Source organism: Cucurbita pepo, chromosome 1, assembly GCF_057944985.1.
Source record: "Cucurbita pepo subsp. pepo isolate OVF chromosome 1, ASM5794498v1, whole genome shotgun sequence".
Classification (NCBI taxonomy): Eukaryota; Viridiplantae; Streptophyta; class Magnoliopsida; order Cucurbitales; family Cucurbitaceae; genus Cucurbita; species Cucurbita pepo.
This window is the reverse complement of record NC_141798.1, coordinates 2,472,112-2,491,286: the sequence shown is the minus strand read 5'-3', so window position 1 is coordinate 2,491,286 and position 19,175 is coordinate 2,472,112. Positions and strand designations below refer to the sequence as shown.

Here is a 19,175-nt window from a genome sequence, read left to right as displayed (position 1 = left end):
ATTATGGTGAAAATGTGAATTATGGATCAAGAATGGCTATGCTTGTTAGGACGCGAAAGATACCAACCATGTTCGGTCGGGGTGAAGTTAAAAAGTTTCAGTAGGAACCTACAATGATTGTTAGGACTCAAAGAGATAGTTTACTATGATTTAATTTAGTAATTTGGTTGCATTTTCATAATAAATACACTATGAACAGTTCATTGCTGACAAAGAAAAGATTAAATTCATATTCCAAAGAAGATCCTTAAGTATATACAGCTGCTAAAGAAAATGGAAAGATCAATCAATCCATCCTAGAAAGGAATTAACTTGTGCTACCTTCTAAGTTCTATTTCACAAAAATATACAATTATCAAAATGATTTCATAAAATGCGAAGGAATCATGAATATAATCTAAATTTATCAATAGAACTTTTGATCTCTTCCCTCCAAATCAGCATGGAAGATGGAGATTGCTCCCTACGATCCTGTTGCAGAGGAACGAATTCGTCAGTTTCATCTTCATAAGAACAAGCCTCGATTTGTAACCCGACTTGTTACTTGAGCATCAATGCGAAACATAAATGAAAATTGGTTTGGAGATTCTGATCAAATTATAGGATTATTCAGATGGGATTACTTAAGGATAATAGAACAATCAACTTCCAAGTTTCAACTTGCTTATCGTAAAATCGGGAAAGATGAAGACTCTCCTGAAAACAATTGCCAAATTCCTAGAGTTTTTCAGCCTTCTCGGTTTCGATCTCCAAGTTTTTAAATATCAACAGACGAAGCTATCTAAAGAGCAGAGGATAACACAAAAACTTCCCATGTTTATCAATATCAGACCAAATGGTAGTCAATCTTTAACCTTGTTGATTCAGCTAAATATCACACATTAGGAAATATTTTCATATGTGATGCTTCCAAGCCAACAAGATCATGAAGTGAGCTACCACATTCAGTACTAGACTTCGAACTCGTACCTTGTTTTAGTCGATTCAACCTGAGGGAGACTGATTCGCATCTCCACACGTCGAGGAACTGTCGCCCTCACCTTCAGAGTCTGTAGAAACATAGATCATATAACCATTAACGTCTCCAAGTTACTGCTACTGCTAGGTATATCAAGAGGTTGCTTCAATGGTGGAAACATGCTTTTACATCATTCCATTTCTAAGTTACCAAAAGTTATAGACTGAAGCATTCACCAAAGATTTCAACAATTTTACCTGCATTGCCGCCTACAGGTCCTCCTCCTGCATCATCCACAGCTCGATCCTGCATCGTTACAATATAGCGTTTGTTTCACCCTGCCGACCGTTTTTTATAAGAAAGGAACTTGAAACTGTAACAGATTGATTCAAATCTTACCATATCCTTGGTCGAGAAGCGCGATGATTGAAGATCGGTGTCGACTTTTCTCTTGTTCGTGATCAAGCTTTTTTTGTAATCAGCCACAAACCTCTCAAGTTCCCAGAGGGTTTTGGAGTCAACACTACCAATATCCAACTCAATTTCATCATCGTTTTGGAAGAGTCCCTGGTTCCTCTTTTTAATGATCTTCACAACATTATTCAGCTCATCTGATGGTAAATCCTGAAGATCAATGCTCAGTTTCTGCTTTTCTTCATAATTCATCTCTATGTTTCCATGATTCTTAGCATTTGGTTTCTTATCAGGAACGTTTGCAGGCGTTGTTATCGAATCCGACTTACCTAAACTCTCCCTATTTGCAGGCGGAGGCTTCGTCGTAGACTCCGATTTACTGAAAGTTCTTGATTCCACTGGCGGTGTGGCAAGAGCTGGAGATTTTCTGGATCCATCATCCTTACCAACATTTTGTTTGGCTTCAATAATCCTCCATTTCTCTTCGAATACGTTCGATAACTGCTCCGCCATTATATGAACGTCCTCCCCTTTCGGGTTATATGTAATGGCATTACTAAATGTGAGTCTCACATCCTCAGCAAACTCTCTTGGTGACTTGTACCAGTTCTTGTTTAATCTCATCTTTACAGTGCCTAAATCCATTGGCTTCGTTATGATCTTGTGATAATCATGAAGCCCCAAACGCTTGGCATCAACAGGCACATTAAACACCCAACCATGCTTATGTTTCATCAATCTTTCCAGCAAATTGTTACAGCTTTTAAGCAATGGATCAATCTTACCTCGATTCGAATCGCAATCCGATACTGGGAACTCCGTCTTAGGATTATATCTTGAATTTTTATGCTTGTTCATTTCTTTCTCTGCAAATTCTCCGAAGTTTTCGGCCACCGAAACGCTTCGAACAAGTCGAGAAGCGGGCACATCGGCGGAACCCACCACAGAATCATCCTTCCATGTGTTACCAACCTTCTCTACCAAATTATTAGCAGAAAACTGCGACTGACTATGTCCAACATCACCACCATAACCACTAATCTGCAGTTCTTGAGATTCAAATTTCTTCACAAGGCTCCTGACGTGATCAAGCTCGCCCTTAAGCTTCGTCGTAAGCTCTTTAATCCCAGATCTTGATCTAGAATTCAAGCAAATCCTAACCCGGTTCTCAAACCTCGTATATCCCGGCACTCCATCGGCATTAACCTGTTCGATGTAGCGATTTTGACCTGAAGAATCCCTAGGCGTGACTAAAGCATCGATCGGATAATGAGAAGGAGAAGACGGATCACCACCGCCATTGGCGGCCGCGACGGCAGGAATCTGTACGGAATGTCGAGCACGTTTGGGGATTTTACTCTCTTTCCGTTGTTTTCCGGTACTAAACTTGTTATCATCCGTCCTCCTGGGATTCCCTCCCGGTTCACCACCACCTCGCAGCACCGAAGCCATACATGTAATCTGCTACAATAACAAAACGCCGATACTGTCAAAAGAGAAGGATACCAAATGATACTAGAAAAAATTCCATAAAAACCATGAGTTCTTACAAGTTTAATGCACGATCGACGAAGCTGAAGGATGTAGAACAGAAATCCAAAACAACAAAAACTAGGGTTTAAGCTTGACGATCACAGGAACGAGAGAAAAAAAAATTACGGTTTCCGATACACGAGGAGAAGAAATCCAAGAAATCGTACAGTGGATTGATGATGGATTCGGAAAGTTGTTGGACGAATTGATGAAGCTCATCGTTTTTTCTGGTTAGTTCGGAATCCGGACTTCCGTTGTTCACTGTGAAACGCAGAAGTGGTGGCCGAGGGTGATCTTCACGCGCGTAGACCGCGAGTGTGATTGCAACATGTTTCGTCTAATGCATTTTCTTCTCTATTTAAAAAGTAATTATGAATTTGAGTTTATCTTTTGACTATTCTAATAAAATTTAAAAAAATTTCCTATTTAGCTTTTAGTTTTTAATTTTTAAAAGAAAATGTAAAAATAGTATTTTTTAGATTTAATGTTAAAAATTATAAAAACTTAAATAATTATAAAATGAGATCCATTATTAATCTATTATCTACATTCTTTTTCCGTTAAATTAATAAAAATATTAAAAAAAAATTGAACTAAGTCTCAAAATATTTTTAAATTTTCAAAAATACCAATAATATTTTTACTATTAACGTCGACTACCACCTCTTCCATTTTTTAGAGAGAAAAGGAGCGAGCAGAAAAAGGGTGGTATCGATAGGGTTACCACTTTGTAATTGAGATCACTTTTTGGTCGGGTTTCTTGACCTTTCTTTCAAAAAGGACAACGCTTATCCTTCACGGTGAAGCTTCAGGTAGTTATATATATATTTTTTGAATGAAATTTCAGACAAATTTTAATTAATAATTAGTCCCAAATTTAATAATTTATAAATACATCATTAATTTACGAATAATATTTTAAAATTTAAAAATAAGCAGATGCTGAGTTCATTTAACTGGTGAGAAATTGGGCCAGGGCTGAATTCGAATGGGCCCAATTACTATTGGGCTTATGCATGGCAAAGCCCTTAATGCAAAGATTATATTTAAATCTTTCTTTTTAGAATATTTTAATATATATATTTGGTAATACCCAAATTAAAAAATAATAATAATAATAATAATAATAAAAGAAAAAGAAAAATATGATATTGATGGTTTAATGCCTCGGAGGAGAGTCATTGGTAGTTTAAGTTGAAATTGGGGTAGGGGAATTTTCAAAGGTAGAAAATATAATTAATTTTATAAAATTGATTTTTATTTTAATTATTAGAAAAAAAAAAAGAAAAAAAAAATAGGTGAGGGGTAGTAATGGAAATTTGCCGATATTATGTCCGCAACTTTATAAAAAAGAATAAATAAAGACAATTGGATGTTGATTTGTCCTTTGATTTGTAGCCCACCTTTGGACCCTTCAACACCTATTCACATCCACACCCAACAATTACCATGGTAAAAAAATAATAATTAATTTTTAATAAATAAATTATTGATTTTTTTTTCCCGCTTTTTTAGTTATCAATTTTTTACGCAATTTAACGAAGAAATGTTAATGTATAATATGTTCGGTTTGAATATGATGTGAGACTTAAGGTGTTATGCTGACTAGAAGGCATGTCAAGCTTTAAGATCGGTCGAGTAATTTGTCACAATAATAAATATTTTTTATTTTTTATTTTTTTTAAAATTAAATTGTTGAAAATATATGTATAAAAGAAAATGATAATATATTGTGGGTAGAAAAAGAGGGAAGAAAATTAGGGTTTTTGAAATTGATTGATAGCAACTTCCCATTATACTCTTTGGTACTCTTCATATGCCCTTTTAATATCTCTCCCAAATCTAATAAATCTCAAAAATTAATTTTTTTTATTATTTTTAATTATATATATCATTAAAAGTAGGGTAGGGTTTGGTTGGGTTGTAACCTTATTTTCGAGTTGGTCAAGTTGACCCGATCAATAAAATGTCAACTCATAAACCTAACCAAATTTTTTTTTTTTTTTTTTAAGATTTTATGATTAGATAGTTCGAGTTGATTGAGTTATAACAAGAGAAATACTTGACAGAAAAAAAAAATAAATGTCAAATTTTACGGTAGTTGACTTTGTAACTTTATAAACACGTTACGTCTTTAGTTAGTTTATTGATTTACCTACGTAACATTTCAGAAAACCTTATCAACAATTTTTACAAAAAAGGACTAAATCGAACTAAATTATTACTATTAACTATTTACCGACTATCTAGTCATCAAAACGTGTATGCGTTAGGTTTCAAATTTACCAAAAAAAAAAATAAAAAATTAATGGTGAGGACTCGAACATTTATATAAAATAAAACAATAACTAAATTAAATGAAAATTATTTTTTCATTTAATATATTTAAAAACGTCATAGTACAAAATTTAAAAAAACGACCCATTGGTGGTCAAAATAATTATCAAACGAGAATTAAACGTCACGTAATTTTGAATTTGGGGACCAGTTCAATTAAATTTGCAATAAAGTGTAAGGTCTTAAGATTATATTATAGAGCTTAATTAAGCCATTAAATCAAAGATTGTGTAACCTAATAAACATAGGTAAACTAAAATAGTGTCATCCCCTATTCTAATAAATTAGGTAAATTTTGTTATTATTCACTCAATTATTCAATTTTAACCGTCTCGAGATTTGAACAAAGATTTAGAATTCGGATTCTGATTGTCTCGGTATTCTCTTACATCTCTTGCTACAGACCATGTTACCTACTTGACATGAACTACATCGACAGCTGCCTGTATATTCTGCTACATGACCACGATATCTACTGTACTTGAATGAGAGATCCCACATCGTTTTTAGAGACGAATGACACATTCCTTAAAAGGGTATGAAAACTTCTCCATAACAGACGCGTTTTAAAAAAATGTGAGACTAACGTCGATACGTAATAGACCAAAACGAACAATATCTATAAAACCAATGAAGCTGAACATATTTACCTTTAAAGTTTCTATGATTGAGCCACTGAAAAAGAAGGTACACTTGTCTAGTAGCAGATATCACTTCTTACCCAAAGTTCCGTATCCACAGAATCGTTCTCATTCGATTAAAGTTTCAATTCAGTCATATATCTCACGTTTACTCGATCATCATAAAAGATGAATTTTAAATTAAAAATTAATTTTTTTTTAGTTCGGCGAGTCGAGAAATTTTTTACGTACCTGATTCAACGTAGCTTGGTTTAAATTGTGAGTCATTTATGAATTGGTCGACCAACTGACGTAGTTTTTATAAAATATTTAAGTAAGCATTTAATATATAAAATACAAAAAAAAAATGTTAATAGAGAAAGAGAAAAAACAAAGAGAAGTAAAAAAGTTAAAAATTAAAAAAAAAAAAAAAAAAAGAATTCATGTGGTTCGAAATATTTAATTCAAACATATTTACTTTTTAGCCCTTACCTCCTCTGACATTTATTAATTATCATTTTCAAACCCTATTTTTGTCTCTCTCTCAGACAATTTTTAATGTTTTTTTTTTAATAAATAAATAATAAATAGGGTTTTCTCAATTAAATTTTGATATTATGAAAATGTTAAATTAATATAAATATAATAAGAAATATGGAAAATAATTATATTATTTTTTAGATAAAATTTGTATAAAATAAAAATAAAAGAACGCAATTTAATGTAAAATATTTAAAGCAAGGAAGAAAAATATCAAGAAAACATTAATATCCATAGATATTTAAAAGAAAAGTCATAAAAAAAACATTAAAAAAGTTTGAATAAAACAAATAAATAATAATAATAATAATAAAAATAAAGTTAAAAGGGGAAAGATGCAAATTAGAGATAGGAGAGGAGAAAGGGACAAGACAACATTTGCAGACACATCCAACACACTATCAATAAACCCTAAAAAAATAAAAAATAAAAAATAAAAAATAAAATAAAACTAATTTGATTAGATTAAGTTTGAATGAACGAGAGCGAAATAAATTGAGTCAGTTTCGAAACATTTATGAAAGTAAGGATAATAATGTAACGATTGAAAGAATAGGACTATGTTTTTTTTTTTTTTTTTAATAATTTAGTCTATATTTAAAAAAAAAAACCAAAAATTTTTTTTTTCTAAAAAAATATATACGTTTTAATAGATACCTACAAATATTTTGACTTTTTATCACGTTTCTCGATAGCAACATTCGAATAATGCAATGTTAAAAGGTTCGATTCTTTTGGGATCTACAGAACGCGAAATATGTAGTCGATGTATTATTTGAACTAACTAGTCACAGTCTTAGTTAAAATATCAAGTAACGGAATATGTTCGATTAGGAATAGAAATTAGGGTAAAAGACATATTTATCCCTTAAGGAATGGCAAAAATGATGAGACTAAATGGACTTGGGATTGGGATTGGGATTTTCCAAGTTATTTATGTTCTTGAAGGCTGAAATCTTGATTTTGGGACGACGACAAGTAGTCCTAGGTATTAACAAGGCTACAATGGATTTGCTAAGATGTCAGCCGACATGTCGTACATAAATCATTTATGCATATTAATATAATGTAACCATAAGTGTAATTGACCCACACCAAGGGAAACTACCCAATAATATAAGGGAATTTGGCTCCCAAATAACCCTCAATTTTGTACTATATATTATATATAAAAAAAAATTATTAAATTTAAGCATTTAATTTATATAATATTATTGAATTTGTAGCCTAGAATAATTAAATCTAGAAGCTAAAGCTAAATAAAAGTACGATTTTAGAGCCTAAGAATAATATACCATTTTAATTTATGAGTCAAACGTTTGGAATGTCCTGTTAAAAAGAATTTTTGCCCACAAATTTAATAAAATAAAGGATTTATAAAAAAAATATTATTTAAATAAAATAAGGTACCAATCTACTCTACTATATATATATATTTTTTCTGTAATTTAATTTATTGTTCTTGTTTATTCGCTATGCTTTTATGAGAATTATTTCAATGGATCTGTCTCATTTATTACTTTGAATATATATATATATATATTCAAATATTTTGTTTGATTTTAAAATATTTTTTTAATATTTTAGAAGTTATTTCATTGAAATTCTTGTTATTTTTAAATGGTAAAATTCACATGCCTGAAATTTTTAAAAACATATATCTGAATTTAGGAGATGATTGTAACTATTATTTATTTTTGGAAAAATAAATAAATAAATAAATAATAACATGAGTGAGTAACTATAAATGTTAATTATCCAATTATACAAAAGATTTAATTTTTATTGGGTGTTGTTTTGAAGTGTCCATTTTCAAGACAGTAAGATTTGGGAACTGGAAAAAGACCCACACAACAAATGAAAGGGAAGCTTCGTTGTCCTCTCAAATGGGGTAACTTCATCAACTCTATTATTTTCTTAACCAATTTTGGGTATTTTCTTTATAATTTCTAGATATTTAACTAAGATAATTTTTGGAAAGAAAAAAAAATTAGTGTATTAATTAAAACTTTAAATCTCCGTAAATCTATAGTTAGGATTTAATTTATAATTATGAGAGGTGGAATATGACAATTTCACTAATATAGGTGATTTTTTAAATCTATTTTCTCGACTTAATTAGAGCAAATTATTAAGATTTTGGTGAAAAATAATTTTATTAGGTGATTTTGAGTTGTTAAATGAAATCAAGTAAAAAAAAAACTATAATTATTAATTTGGAGATCTAATTGGTATAATTTTTTTTCCTTTAAATTTAATTCAAAGTTTGTATGAAAGTTTAAAAAAAAAAAAAATTATTATTATTGTTTCCAAAAAAAAAAATCACATCTCAAAAGTAAACTGTAGATCCAATCATGCATTTTTGTCTCATAGAACCATTCTTTAAAATAAAATAAAAATATAAAATTACTTAAATAAAATAAAAACTTTTAGTAAAAGGTAGAGCTACGAATCTAAATGGCATCAAGGGAAGCTAAAGTCAACTGAATTATTTTTATCTTAAAAATTTATTATTTTGAACAAATAATATATATATATATATATATATATATAATTATTTTTAAAAAATTATATAATAATTTAAATAGAACAAAGAGGATTTTGTCGAGCAATTATTTCTTTTTATAAAAGACGCTTAAACGTTAGTTATTCCCTCATTTAATTGAGAAATTAGTTCATATTCTACTGTATTAAATATGAAAACCAAAAATTGTAAAAAATAATTGGCATATTGATATTTGTAAAGAGAAAAAAAAAAAAAAACTTAGAATTAGATTTCAACCTATTAATTTCAAATTTATGACAATTATTCTCTAACCAAATATGTTATGAGCTCAATAAACACTTAATTTTGATGAGATTTTTCAGAATACACTAAATTATGACAAATCTAAAACAACCGAATGAACAGAACAAGAACTAAATTATTATAAACAAAACTTTTAAAAAGTTTTTTTTTTTTTTTTTTACCTAAAAATAAGAAGAATCAGTGAAATTATCCACAAAAAATCATCAATATCTGTATATCTCTCCCTTTCATTTAAGAATGAATAAGGGAGAAAAAAAAACCAGGACTTTTAAAAAAAATAAAAATAAGAAAAGGTAACTTTTTTCTTCTAAGTGAAGCAAGAGAAACAGAGGAGACCCATCATAAAAGCTTTCTAGAGAGAGAGAGAGGGCAGCCATTAAAGGTGTTTTAGAAAGACAACAAAACACAGAGAGGTCATAATAAGAGGAGTAAAAGAGAGAGAAACAAAGGGCACAATATTTAACAAATGCATATAATTAGATACAATCTACCAAAGGATTCAGACAAGTACCTGAGAGAGAGAGCTCAGCCAAAAGCTATAACCAAAACTGCTTTCCAGCCTATCAAAAACTGTGAAATGAAAACAATAAGTGAGTCAGTTAATTTGAATTCAACTAAGAAACTCTTCAATCTTCTCTTTCCAATTCATTTCCCTTCCCCCTTTCTACACACAGAAAGGACAATTTTTCTTTTATGTTTTTCTGGCACACCCATTATTCACCACTACTACTACTACAACAGTTGAAATGGTTGATTCAGTAACTATATTTTCAGCAAAGCAGTTAAAAACATGTCGCTGCTAAAAGTTAATATCCAATAACTGTCACTGCAAATGGAAATAAAGCTTCAATAATATCATTAAAGGACTTTCTTCATATTATTCACCAAAAAACACAACAACAACATGTATGCAAATAAAGCAATGGTTATGTAAATTACAGAATCAACTATGTCAATTGAAACCAAATGGGAATTAGAAGGCAAGGCCAAGGGAAGGAGTGAGTCACATTTGACTTGAGAAGGTAGGGTACAACAGCTTGAAGATTCCACACAGTTCTAAATCTCTCCACCTCAGTTCTGCTTTGGTAATAAAGGGAAGAAGAAGAAAAAAAAAAAAGGAGATAAAGAAGGACAAATAAAAGGTTATTCCAATTTCAACATGAACTAATGATTCTCCACTTGTGAAGTAACCCATGTCAGAGTTTTCAATATGTTCCTATCAATTATTAACCCCTTTTGAAGTTGGAATTTATTTTTGAAGATCTAATGTCAGAGAGGCATAAGAAAACTGAATGGAAATAAACAGCTCCAAAGCCACAAGTTTTGTAGAGAGAGAAAGGGTGTTGTATTAGACAGCATAAAGTTGAATAAACCAATAATTGAATAGAAAAAAGAAGATTTTGGCAGAAAATAATATATCGGGAGGGATTGCTGTAGTACAAACTATCGCAGTAAATTCAGTAATGATATTGGCAGAGATCTTTACGATCTTCTTTACGAGCAGGGCAGTAGGCTAAGTTCCACTGTCCGCTGCTGCTGCTGCTGCCGCCATTAAAGACCTCGATTGGGTCTCTTGTTTTCCTTTGTAGCCTTGATGATGTACTGTTCCATTCAATTTCCATAGCTTCCAAACAATCCGTAGCCAGAGAAAGAACACCTATCACAGGCTCTGTCTCTATAAATATCTCATGTAGAAAGAGAATTGCCCAACCAGACCGTTAAGGGAATTGGGGAGGAAGGGGGTTGTGTAAAGTGATCTGGGGTTTTCCTGGTCAAGTGGATATCTATCACATAAAGGGACATAACTCTCAAAAGCTGTGCTGAAGCAGAGAGAGAAAGTGGGAGGAGAGAGAGACAAAGAGACAGAGAGAGAGCGTGAGAGATGGGTTAGGCTGTGGAATTGAACTGGGTTTAGGCTTCTGGTTGTGGTTTTGGTATTGGATTTTCAGTATTGGGGAATAGTTGGGGAGGGAATGGGGGATGGAAGTGAAAAAAATGAATGGCAGAACTTTTCGGGAGAGGCAGACGAGGCGGCAGAATCTTCAGCAGCAGCAGAAGCAACAGGTTTCAGAGTGGTGGCAGCAGCAGCAATTGCAGAAAGGAGAAGGGGAGAGAGAGGAGAGAGAAGAGGATAGAAGAAGCCATTAAGATTAGGAAAAAGCACTGCCCATTTAAAGCTGGAAGAAGGAAAGCAAAACAGTCCGAGTCTGGATCCTCAAGGAAATCGCCATCATCATCATCAGAACCAGATTCTAAATTCGAGGCATGTAGAAGGAAAAGAGGAGGAAGACGACCAAGATTCTCCGCCCCACCACCGCCAAGACCACCATAACCTCCATCAGCAGCAATCGCAGCCCTTCAATGTGCACCAGGATCAGCATCTTTTTCTTCAAAACACCCACCAAGACGACCAAAGTCTACACAATTACTACGCAGCTTTAGATTCACAGTCACAACAACAACAACAAACCCACCAGCAGCAAGCCCCCAAGAAACGCTCTTACTTTCAGCTTCCTCCTCCTCATCCTGTGGCGGCACCTGCCGCCTCTGCCTCCACTTTTGCCGACCAGAGCATCGAATATGCGAGAAAAATGGGCGAGAGCCACCGCCAAACAGCAACGTCGTCAAGGCTGGGGATGAGAACCGGCGGGGGCGGCGGCGAGATCGTGGAGGTTCAAGGAGGCCACATTGTTCGTTCCACTGGAAGAAAAGATCGTCACAGCAAAGTTTGCACCGCCAAAGGCACAAGAGACCGCCGGGTTCGCCTCTCGGCCCATACCGCCATCCAGTTCTACGATGTCCAAGACCGCCTCGGCTACGACCGACCCAGTAAAGCTGTAGACTGGCTTATCAAAAAGGCCAAGGCCTCCATTGACGAGCTCGCCGAGCTCCCTGCATGGAACCCGAGCACAGCAAACGCATCCACACAGCGGCAGGAGCAGCAGAGCCTAAACGATGAGAACGAGAGTCTACTTTCTGTCCAACGTGATGTCTTCAGTCCAACCGGTAATCGGAGAGCTTCGGTGGTGGGGAGCCACAGCAGAGTCTCAGAGTTTCCTCTGCAAAACTTGCAGCATACCCAAATGGGGGGAGGCCCAAATAACAGCACCTCGAGCTTTCTCCCACCGTCGTTGGACTCGGACTCCATTGCTGATACCATCAAGTCCTTCTTCCCCATAGGCACGGCGGCGGCGGAGACCACCTCATCGTCCATTCAGTTCCAGAATTTCCCACAAGATTTGCTTTCCAGGACGAGTAGCCAGAACCAAGATCTGCGGCTTTCTTTGCAATCTTTTCAAGACCCAATAGCTATTCACCGGCATCATCATGCTCAGCACCAGAGTCAAGGTCATCAGAATGATCACGTTTTATTCCCCGGCACCGCCACATTAAGTGGGTTTGATGTGACCACCGCTGGTTGGTCTGAGCACAACAACCTCAATCCGGCAGAGATTAGCCGGTTCCCGAGGATAACTTCCTGGAATGCATCTGGTGCAGAAACTGGTAGTGGCGGCAGCAGTGGCCATGGCGGAGCTGCGATTAGAAGTGCAGGATATGTCTTCAACTCGCCTCACTTGTCAACTGCACTGCCACCGTCGTCACTTATGCAGCCATTATTTGGTGAAAACCAGTTTTTTTCTCAGAGGGGACCCCTTCAGTCCAGTAACACACCTTCAATTCGCGCTTGGATTGATCAATCACTTACAGCTACTGATCATCAACAGCATCACATGCCACCATCAATCCACCAATCTTCCTACACAAGTTTAGGATTCGCCTCAGGCGGGTTCTCCGGGTTTCACATTCCAACGCGAATTCAAGGTGATGAGGAGCACAATGGCATTTCAGACAAGCCATCCTCTGCTTCCTCTGATTCTCGCCATTGATTAGATCAAAATCCCAAGATTTCTCCGTCAACAGGTCCTAACTTCGAAACCCATTTCTCAAATTTATCTGATCCTCAACACAATTGGTCTAACCTCAGATTTTCTCCTACTTTAGACGATTATGTTATTGCAGGTGTGCATCATCAACCAGAAAGCCAAGGTTAGCAGCACCAGCAGTCAAGCCACCGCATGGTTCTCAAGAGGGTAGAATTTTGGGTCGTTTTGTTTCAATGGCCTTTACCATGGAAATACTGAATCTGAGAGTTTTTCAGGTCTTATGGTCCATGGTTTATTTATCTTCTGTCAGTTGTTTATGTTATTTCATGATGGAAAAAAAAAAGGACTCTTAGTTCTAATATTTGTTTAATCCAACGATGAAACTGTCTTTCGTTTTGTTTATGTAGCAAGACTTTGATTATTATAACTACTTTTTTAATCAATATTTCAGTTTTAGTTTCTCTGGGATTCTTTACTTTCCCCTTCGAAGCAGGAAACTACTGATGAGCCTGTTTGTGGTATGGTCCCCTTAATTCTATGCATAACAGCATAATTCTATAGTAAAAGACTAGAGATTTTTAAGTTTTAGGCATATCTTGACTTTATGCTTATCAACTTTTGGTTAAAGTTGGTGGATGCTTTCTTGTTACGAAAACTAGAGGAATAATCGGTATCTTTTACCTGTTTAAAGGAGCTAAGCTGTTGTCCAGATTGCATAAGCTAATTGCTATTTCCTGCAACTATGATGTCTGCTCGAGTGAATTCCCAGAGAAAGGTGTTTTGCCTCAACATCTTCCTTAAAACCTGCAGAAAGAATTATAAGAATAAATCATTCACTTCTCTTTCATTGCTTGGATTTTGGGGCATGTTAGCAAATGACAAGTCATTTTCCAAGAACAGTAGATAATTGCTTGAAGTTTTCGAGCTCAGAAATTCAGCAAGTCTTAAGGTATGCCTCCTAATCCTGAGCGATCAAATTCAGAAATTTTGATCACAAAATTGGCAAAATATTATGGCAACAGTGCGTTGTGGCTTTCCTTTCAGCCTCCTTGAATGATAAACTTGGAATCTGAATTCTAGTATGAAAAGGAAAGCACAGGAAGGCTGATTCTCATAAATCCATCAGCACTAAGATTCTGTTCTTATCTCAACCTCAAGTTGAAGCTTATCACCAGTCTCGGGGATCCTATTGTACCCGAATTGGTAGAATTAGATTCCTGTTTCTAAGTCTTGGTATAAGGGCTAGTATTTCCTTCTGAAACAATGAGTCGTAGGTTTTGATAGAGAAAAGGGAACTGATTAGAACTCAATAAGATCCTGTGGTAGAGGAATCTGAAATGTTGCACCATATTCAATACGAGTGTGATGGATATCGTGGCTGGTAGATCAAGTGGGGCAGAGTGGAGTAAATCTACTGGACAACCAAGAAAGAAGGGTATGAACACAAAAATGCCCAATTATAGAAGAATATACAGATGGATACCACCTAATTAAGTTGCTTCACCATCTGTCTATGGTCCCCAACCCTGTTAAATTTCAGAATCTAGCTGGAATGTTCCTCTCTCTCTCTCTCTGTCTTTCTCTCTATGTTGCAGACTCTTGGATAAAAAAAATTGTCTCATGTGGAGATAGCGACAATGCTCAGCTTTAGTTGGTGCTTCTTTAATTCAGTATATGCAGAGCAATAAACACAGAGCAAGGAAAGTGTAAATGAGACCTCTAAGGTTCAGACACTCTGTCTTCTTCTTTCTTGAGAATCGCAAACTAATCAAGGAAATGCCTAGGATAAGGTTATGATGGAAGTATAAAGCATACTTTTTCATGGAAGACCAAGTTTTTTTTTTTCTTGTTAGGCAAAATAATAGAGATTCACACTACAAAGCAAGCAGTGAAATTATTGTGAGGAATACCAATTTCATATCATTGAATGTCAGCTGTGGATTCTGGGTTGGTTGATTACCTACAGAAATGACCTTCAGCTTCTTGTAGCTTGTTTCAGCAGTTGGGTACATTGAATCTCTGGCCTTTAAACTCCACTTGCTGTTCGACGGAGAATCTCTGGCTGAATTTGAGTCCCTCGACCCCAGTTGATAAGTCACTTTATTATTGAGTACGCCTGATTGCTTCACCTGCACCTTCTTTGGGATGGTGGGGTGAGTATTGGCTCGTATCTCGTATGGCTATCTGCAATCCATCTATCCTTCCAACTCCATCCCCATTGTTCTTTGTCAAGGCTCTATGAAGCCGGACTTAGATCTAAGGAGTTCGCCCTCCACTGCAGATGGGTTCACCTTTAGAATGACTCAACAGAAACTTCACAAAACTCCTTTAAAGACTTATTTATTTGCAGACAAAAACAGGAACTGATTTACAGCTGATAAAGCAACTCTTGTTTGCCAATGGGTGTAAAATATGCCCCTTGTTCTACCAACTGATATGGAGCCTCTCTGCATGGACTTATCTGCTTAATTTTCATAATTAAAGAAGACATCCATTTCAATCAAAAAGGGGCAAAGAATTCCCACATTTATATAGGAAAAACAGCTTAAATAAATGAGTCCTATACTTCGTTCTTTAAAATGTCAGTATTATATAGTACCTACAGGAATTCAGATATCTTTTAGAGTTTGCTTTTGATCATTGAACAATCTGAACAGATGATGGGATGGATAATAAAGTGAGTGGCAATACAGTATAATATAGTCAATTCTTTAATGATATGATAATTTGAGCACGCATTAATTTAAGAAATCTTGTCAACCAACCAAGGCAAACTTAGAGTCCATAATTGATTTATTCAAGGTAATAATAATAAAGGTTTAAATATTATTTATCTTCCAACATTCCTCCTTATTTTAACTTGTGTTCTTAAGTTACCCCAAGTTTGAAAGTTCATTTTTCTCTTTATGAAGAAAATATTGTAAATATTTTTACAAAACTTTGTTCCATAAACTCTTTGGAGTCTCGTGTGGTTGGAGAATTAGTTTAACATATTTAAAATAGTTATTATAATAAAATACTTAATTAATTTTAATTAATTATAGTTCTTTATTATCAATTACAATTTCAAATTGAATGACTAATTATACTTTAAAATTATGATATATTAATGAATGAGCTAATCAAGATTAGTCCCAATAAATAATTATTTATAATTAATTAGTGATTAGTAATAATTATTGATAATTAAAATATTAATATAGTAATTAACTAATTAATTCATTTGTTAAACTTTTATTTGTAAAAATGAATTAAATATACATTTAAACAAATTATTATTGATTTACTCTAATTAAATAATTAATTTTGATAAACCAAGATAACTAATTGATTAATTAATTATGGATATGTAAAATAAAATCACAAATAAAAATGAAAAATAAATGAAGACAGAAGAAAACTCAAGTTTTTCAAAGAATTTAAGATGATGGAAGAAATTAAAACTTTAAAACAAACATGGTCTTGGAATCCCTAAGCTCATGCCCAAGAAAATAAAAGAATTAAAAAATGAAAGAAAATCGAGAAAAATAAATCATTGAAGGAAGAAATAATGCAAAATAATAATAATAATAAAATAAAAAAACAAAAGGAAACAAAGGATGAGTTTTAAAAACCCATCTTTTACATAGGATTTTTTATATCTGAGAAAAGACTTCTTCCCATGCAAAGTTTTTAAAATCCTTCTCCAAACATGGTTCACAAAACTCTTCCCACTTCCCTTTCCTTTTACCATCCCAAAATGTAAAACAAACGGCCCAATCCCTTAGATATACGAAAGAAGCTTGTAGAGGCTTTGTCTAAAAAGACTTCAAGACTATGGAAAACAAATCGGAATTTATCCTATCAAAAGTTGCTATTTCGTCCTCATCTACGTTGCCACTAATGGTTCAGATTGATCCTTTTTTGTCATTTCAAATTACTTGGTGGGTTTGTTTTAAAAGGGTTCATGGAAAAGGGCCGTCGCTGGAGTATTCCCGGTTCGTCTCCTTCAGAAATGCAACCCCATTGCTAACAAGTCTCTATCCCCCAATCCATCGTGTCTATCGCCGACACCACTGTCCTTTTTTGTCTTCCTTTACCTGACATTTCTACTGTACAGCCACCATCGGTGTACCTAATAGCTGACCCACCCTCTCTAAGCAATGATAACTCTTTTGTCCCCTCCTATCAAAGCTCGTCCCCCTCATGGACCAAAAATCCCACGTCTCCCAAAAAGGCCTGAGACTAGTACATAAAAGCTAGGCTCACCTCCTAAAACTATAAAGCCCATTTCTTCCCCTTTCCCTCAGTTGCCCGTCCAAATCCAACCCCACTTGCTATCACCACCATCCATGCTCAACATAAATTACCCGATCTCTCGCCTTTCGCCCTTCACCTGAAAATTTAGCGGTGACCATTAACCACAAAAATAGATGATGATTTTTGTCTCCAGCACTCTCCCTCTCTCTTCTACTCCACCATCCTTGGTATGGTAGCCTAAAAAACTCCTCTCCCTCCCTCTAATGAACAAATTCAATTAGCAAATACCGAGGTTGGCACCCTCTTTCTCGACCCCGAGCCTGAATTAGAAGAGGAGATACAGCCCCCTGACCCATTTCACCTGCTGAGGCCATGCATGTTATTGTTCCTTGGTTACAGGAGTATCATTTGTGCATTATGCCTATACCACCACCAATAAGAGAACCAAAATAGTACAAAAGCAGAAGAAGATGGTTAGAGAGCTTGCAGGCCCCGTTACCAATGTGAACTATGGCCAATCGTCATCTAAGCTCTCGAAGGGTGGCAACCCCATTTTACGATCGTTATTTCTTGGAATGGCGGAGGCGTTGGAGATACCTAAAAAAGGACTTCAATCAAAACTTTTCTCCTCAGATTAAACCCCACTTTGGTTATTCTTCAAGAGACTAAGTTGCATACCATCGATAGATGGAGAATCAAATCTCTTTGGAGTGGAGCATATTAGCTAGACATCCATGGATGCTGCTAGTGGCTCCTCGTGGGGTATTCTCATCAGGTGGAACGACCCCGTGTTATCTTATCTCTGAGGTGACCGAAGGTTTGTTTACACTTACCACACACCTGACCCTCCCAGATGGCTATCAATTTTGGATCACTGAAGTTTATGGCCATTCTAGGAACATGAAGAACTAGAGATGAATTCAATCAGAACTGGCTCTAAATATATAGAGTATGAAGCCAAACTGACTTCTTGACATTTCCATTCTGCTTTCACAGCTTTCTTGTTTCGTTATTTCTACCCCAAGTTTATGGGAAGGCTACCACTAGAAAGAATGATGAAAAACTATTTCTATACTCTTCATTCTTATCTTCAAAAGATAACAAATTAAAGAGAAAGCTAAATTGTTATCCATTGCTTGAAACATGTTTCACCTTGCGTTGCTAGAATATTGTCCAAAAACAATTTGCTGGACTCATCCGTATTCAACCAGAATGCTACTCAAAATGGAAATTGCAGAGTGTATAAATTAGAGGCCCATATTCCTTCTCTTCCAGACATTCTAACAAATAGATTATATGCTCTACAGGAAAAATAAGACAATCAATACAAACTCTTAAGACAAAATCACAACAACCGCAAACAAATACTTCTCCCTCATCCTCACCATTAAACCGGATGATGATTCTTCCTCGATTGAATTTCACAAAATGCAACAAAAAAAAATACAGAGAGATAAAAGACAAAATAATCTTAAAATAGAACAGGAGCTTACCAGAGGAGAAGCAACAAACAGCGTCCAGCACCGGAGGCGAGAGGGAGTAGAAATAGAAAGAAAAGGAAAAGAGAGAAGAAGCATGGCTCCATCGAAGTACATGATTTTGGAGCTAACAGCTGAATCAAAACAAAACCGCGGTTTCATCTCCGGAAGATGAAGGATCGCCCCTCTAATGGCGGAATGATGAAGAAGAGGCGCGCGCGCGCATTGGAATTGGAAACTGCAATTTGTAGAGTTAAAAAATAATAATATAAATTTGGTAAATTAATTTTTTGTGAATTTTAATTATTTTATTCTCTTATAAAAATTGTTAAATTAAAAATAAATAAATAAATAAAACAGTGT

At 34.7% G+C, this 19,175-nt stretch overlaps 2 protein-coding genes and 1 long non-coding RNA gene across 8 annotated transcripts; 1 reads left to right on the top strand and 2 right to left on the bottom strand.

Annotated features, from left to right (window-relative positions):
- Nucleotides 1-203: 203 nt before the first annotated feature.
- Nucleotides 204-3,225, bottom strand: LOC111799126 (transcription factor GTE3, chloroplastic). 4 transcript variants are annotated; one of them, XM_023682546.2, is made up of 5 exons: nt 2,923-3,222; nt 1,358-2,836; nt 1,216-1,264; nt 970-1,049; nt 204-471 (listed from the first exon to the last, which is right to left on the bottom strand). In XM_023682546.2, the coding sequence occupies exons 2-4, from the start codon at nt 2,822-2,824 to the stop codon at nt 985-987; spliced, it is 1,581 nt and encodes a 526-aa protein (XP_023538314.2). In that variant the 5' UTR covers nt 2,825-2,836; nt 2,923-3,222; the 3' UTR covers nt 204-471; nt 970-984. The 4 variants fall into 4 exon arrangements, with proteins under 4 accessions (XP_023538314.2, XP_086973887.1, XP_086973885.1 ...); XM_087117761.1 differs by lacking the exon at nt 204-471 and having other exon boundaries at nt 587-1,049; nt 1,358-2,833; nt 3,073-3,225; XM_087117759.1 differs by lacking the exon at nt 204-471 and having other exon boundaries at nt 587-1,049.
- Nucleotides 3,226-9,480: 6,255 nt separating this feature from the next.
- Nucleotides 9,481-19,048, bottom strand: LOC111799251 (uncharacterized). Of its 2 annotated transcripts, none has more exons than XR_015422654.1 (3): nt 15,056-15,945; nt 13,777-13,899; nt 9,481-9,781 (listed from the first exon to the last, which is right to left on the bottom strand). It is a non-coding gene; the product is annotated as an uncharacterized LOC111799251 (long non-coding RNA). The 2 variants fall into 2 exon arrangements; XR_015422652.1 differs by lacking the exon at nt 9,481-9,781 and adding an exon at nt 18,828-19,048 and having other exon boundaries at nt 13,714-13,899; nt 15,056-15,370.
- Nucleotides 10,537-13,554, top strand: LOC111799238 (transcription factor TCP3). Of its 2 annotated transcripts, none has more exons than XM_023682714.2 (2): nt 10,537-13,132; nt 13,232-13,554. In XM_023682714.2, exon 1 carries the CDS (start codon nt 11,803-11,805, stop codon nt 13,096-13,098), a length of 1,296 nt encoding a protein of 431 aa, XP_023538482.2. In that variant the 5' UTR covers nt 10,537-11,802; the 3' UTR covers nt 13,099-13,132; nt 13,232-13,554. The 2 variants fall into 2 exon arrangements, with proteins under 2 accessions (XP_023538482.2, XP_023538474.2); XM_023682706.2 differs by having other exon boundaries at nt 10,539-13,132; nt 13,214-13,554.
- Nucleotides 19,049-19,175: the final 127 nt, after the last annotated feature.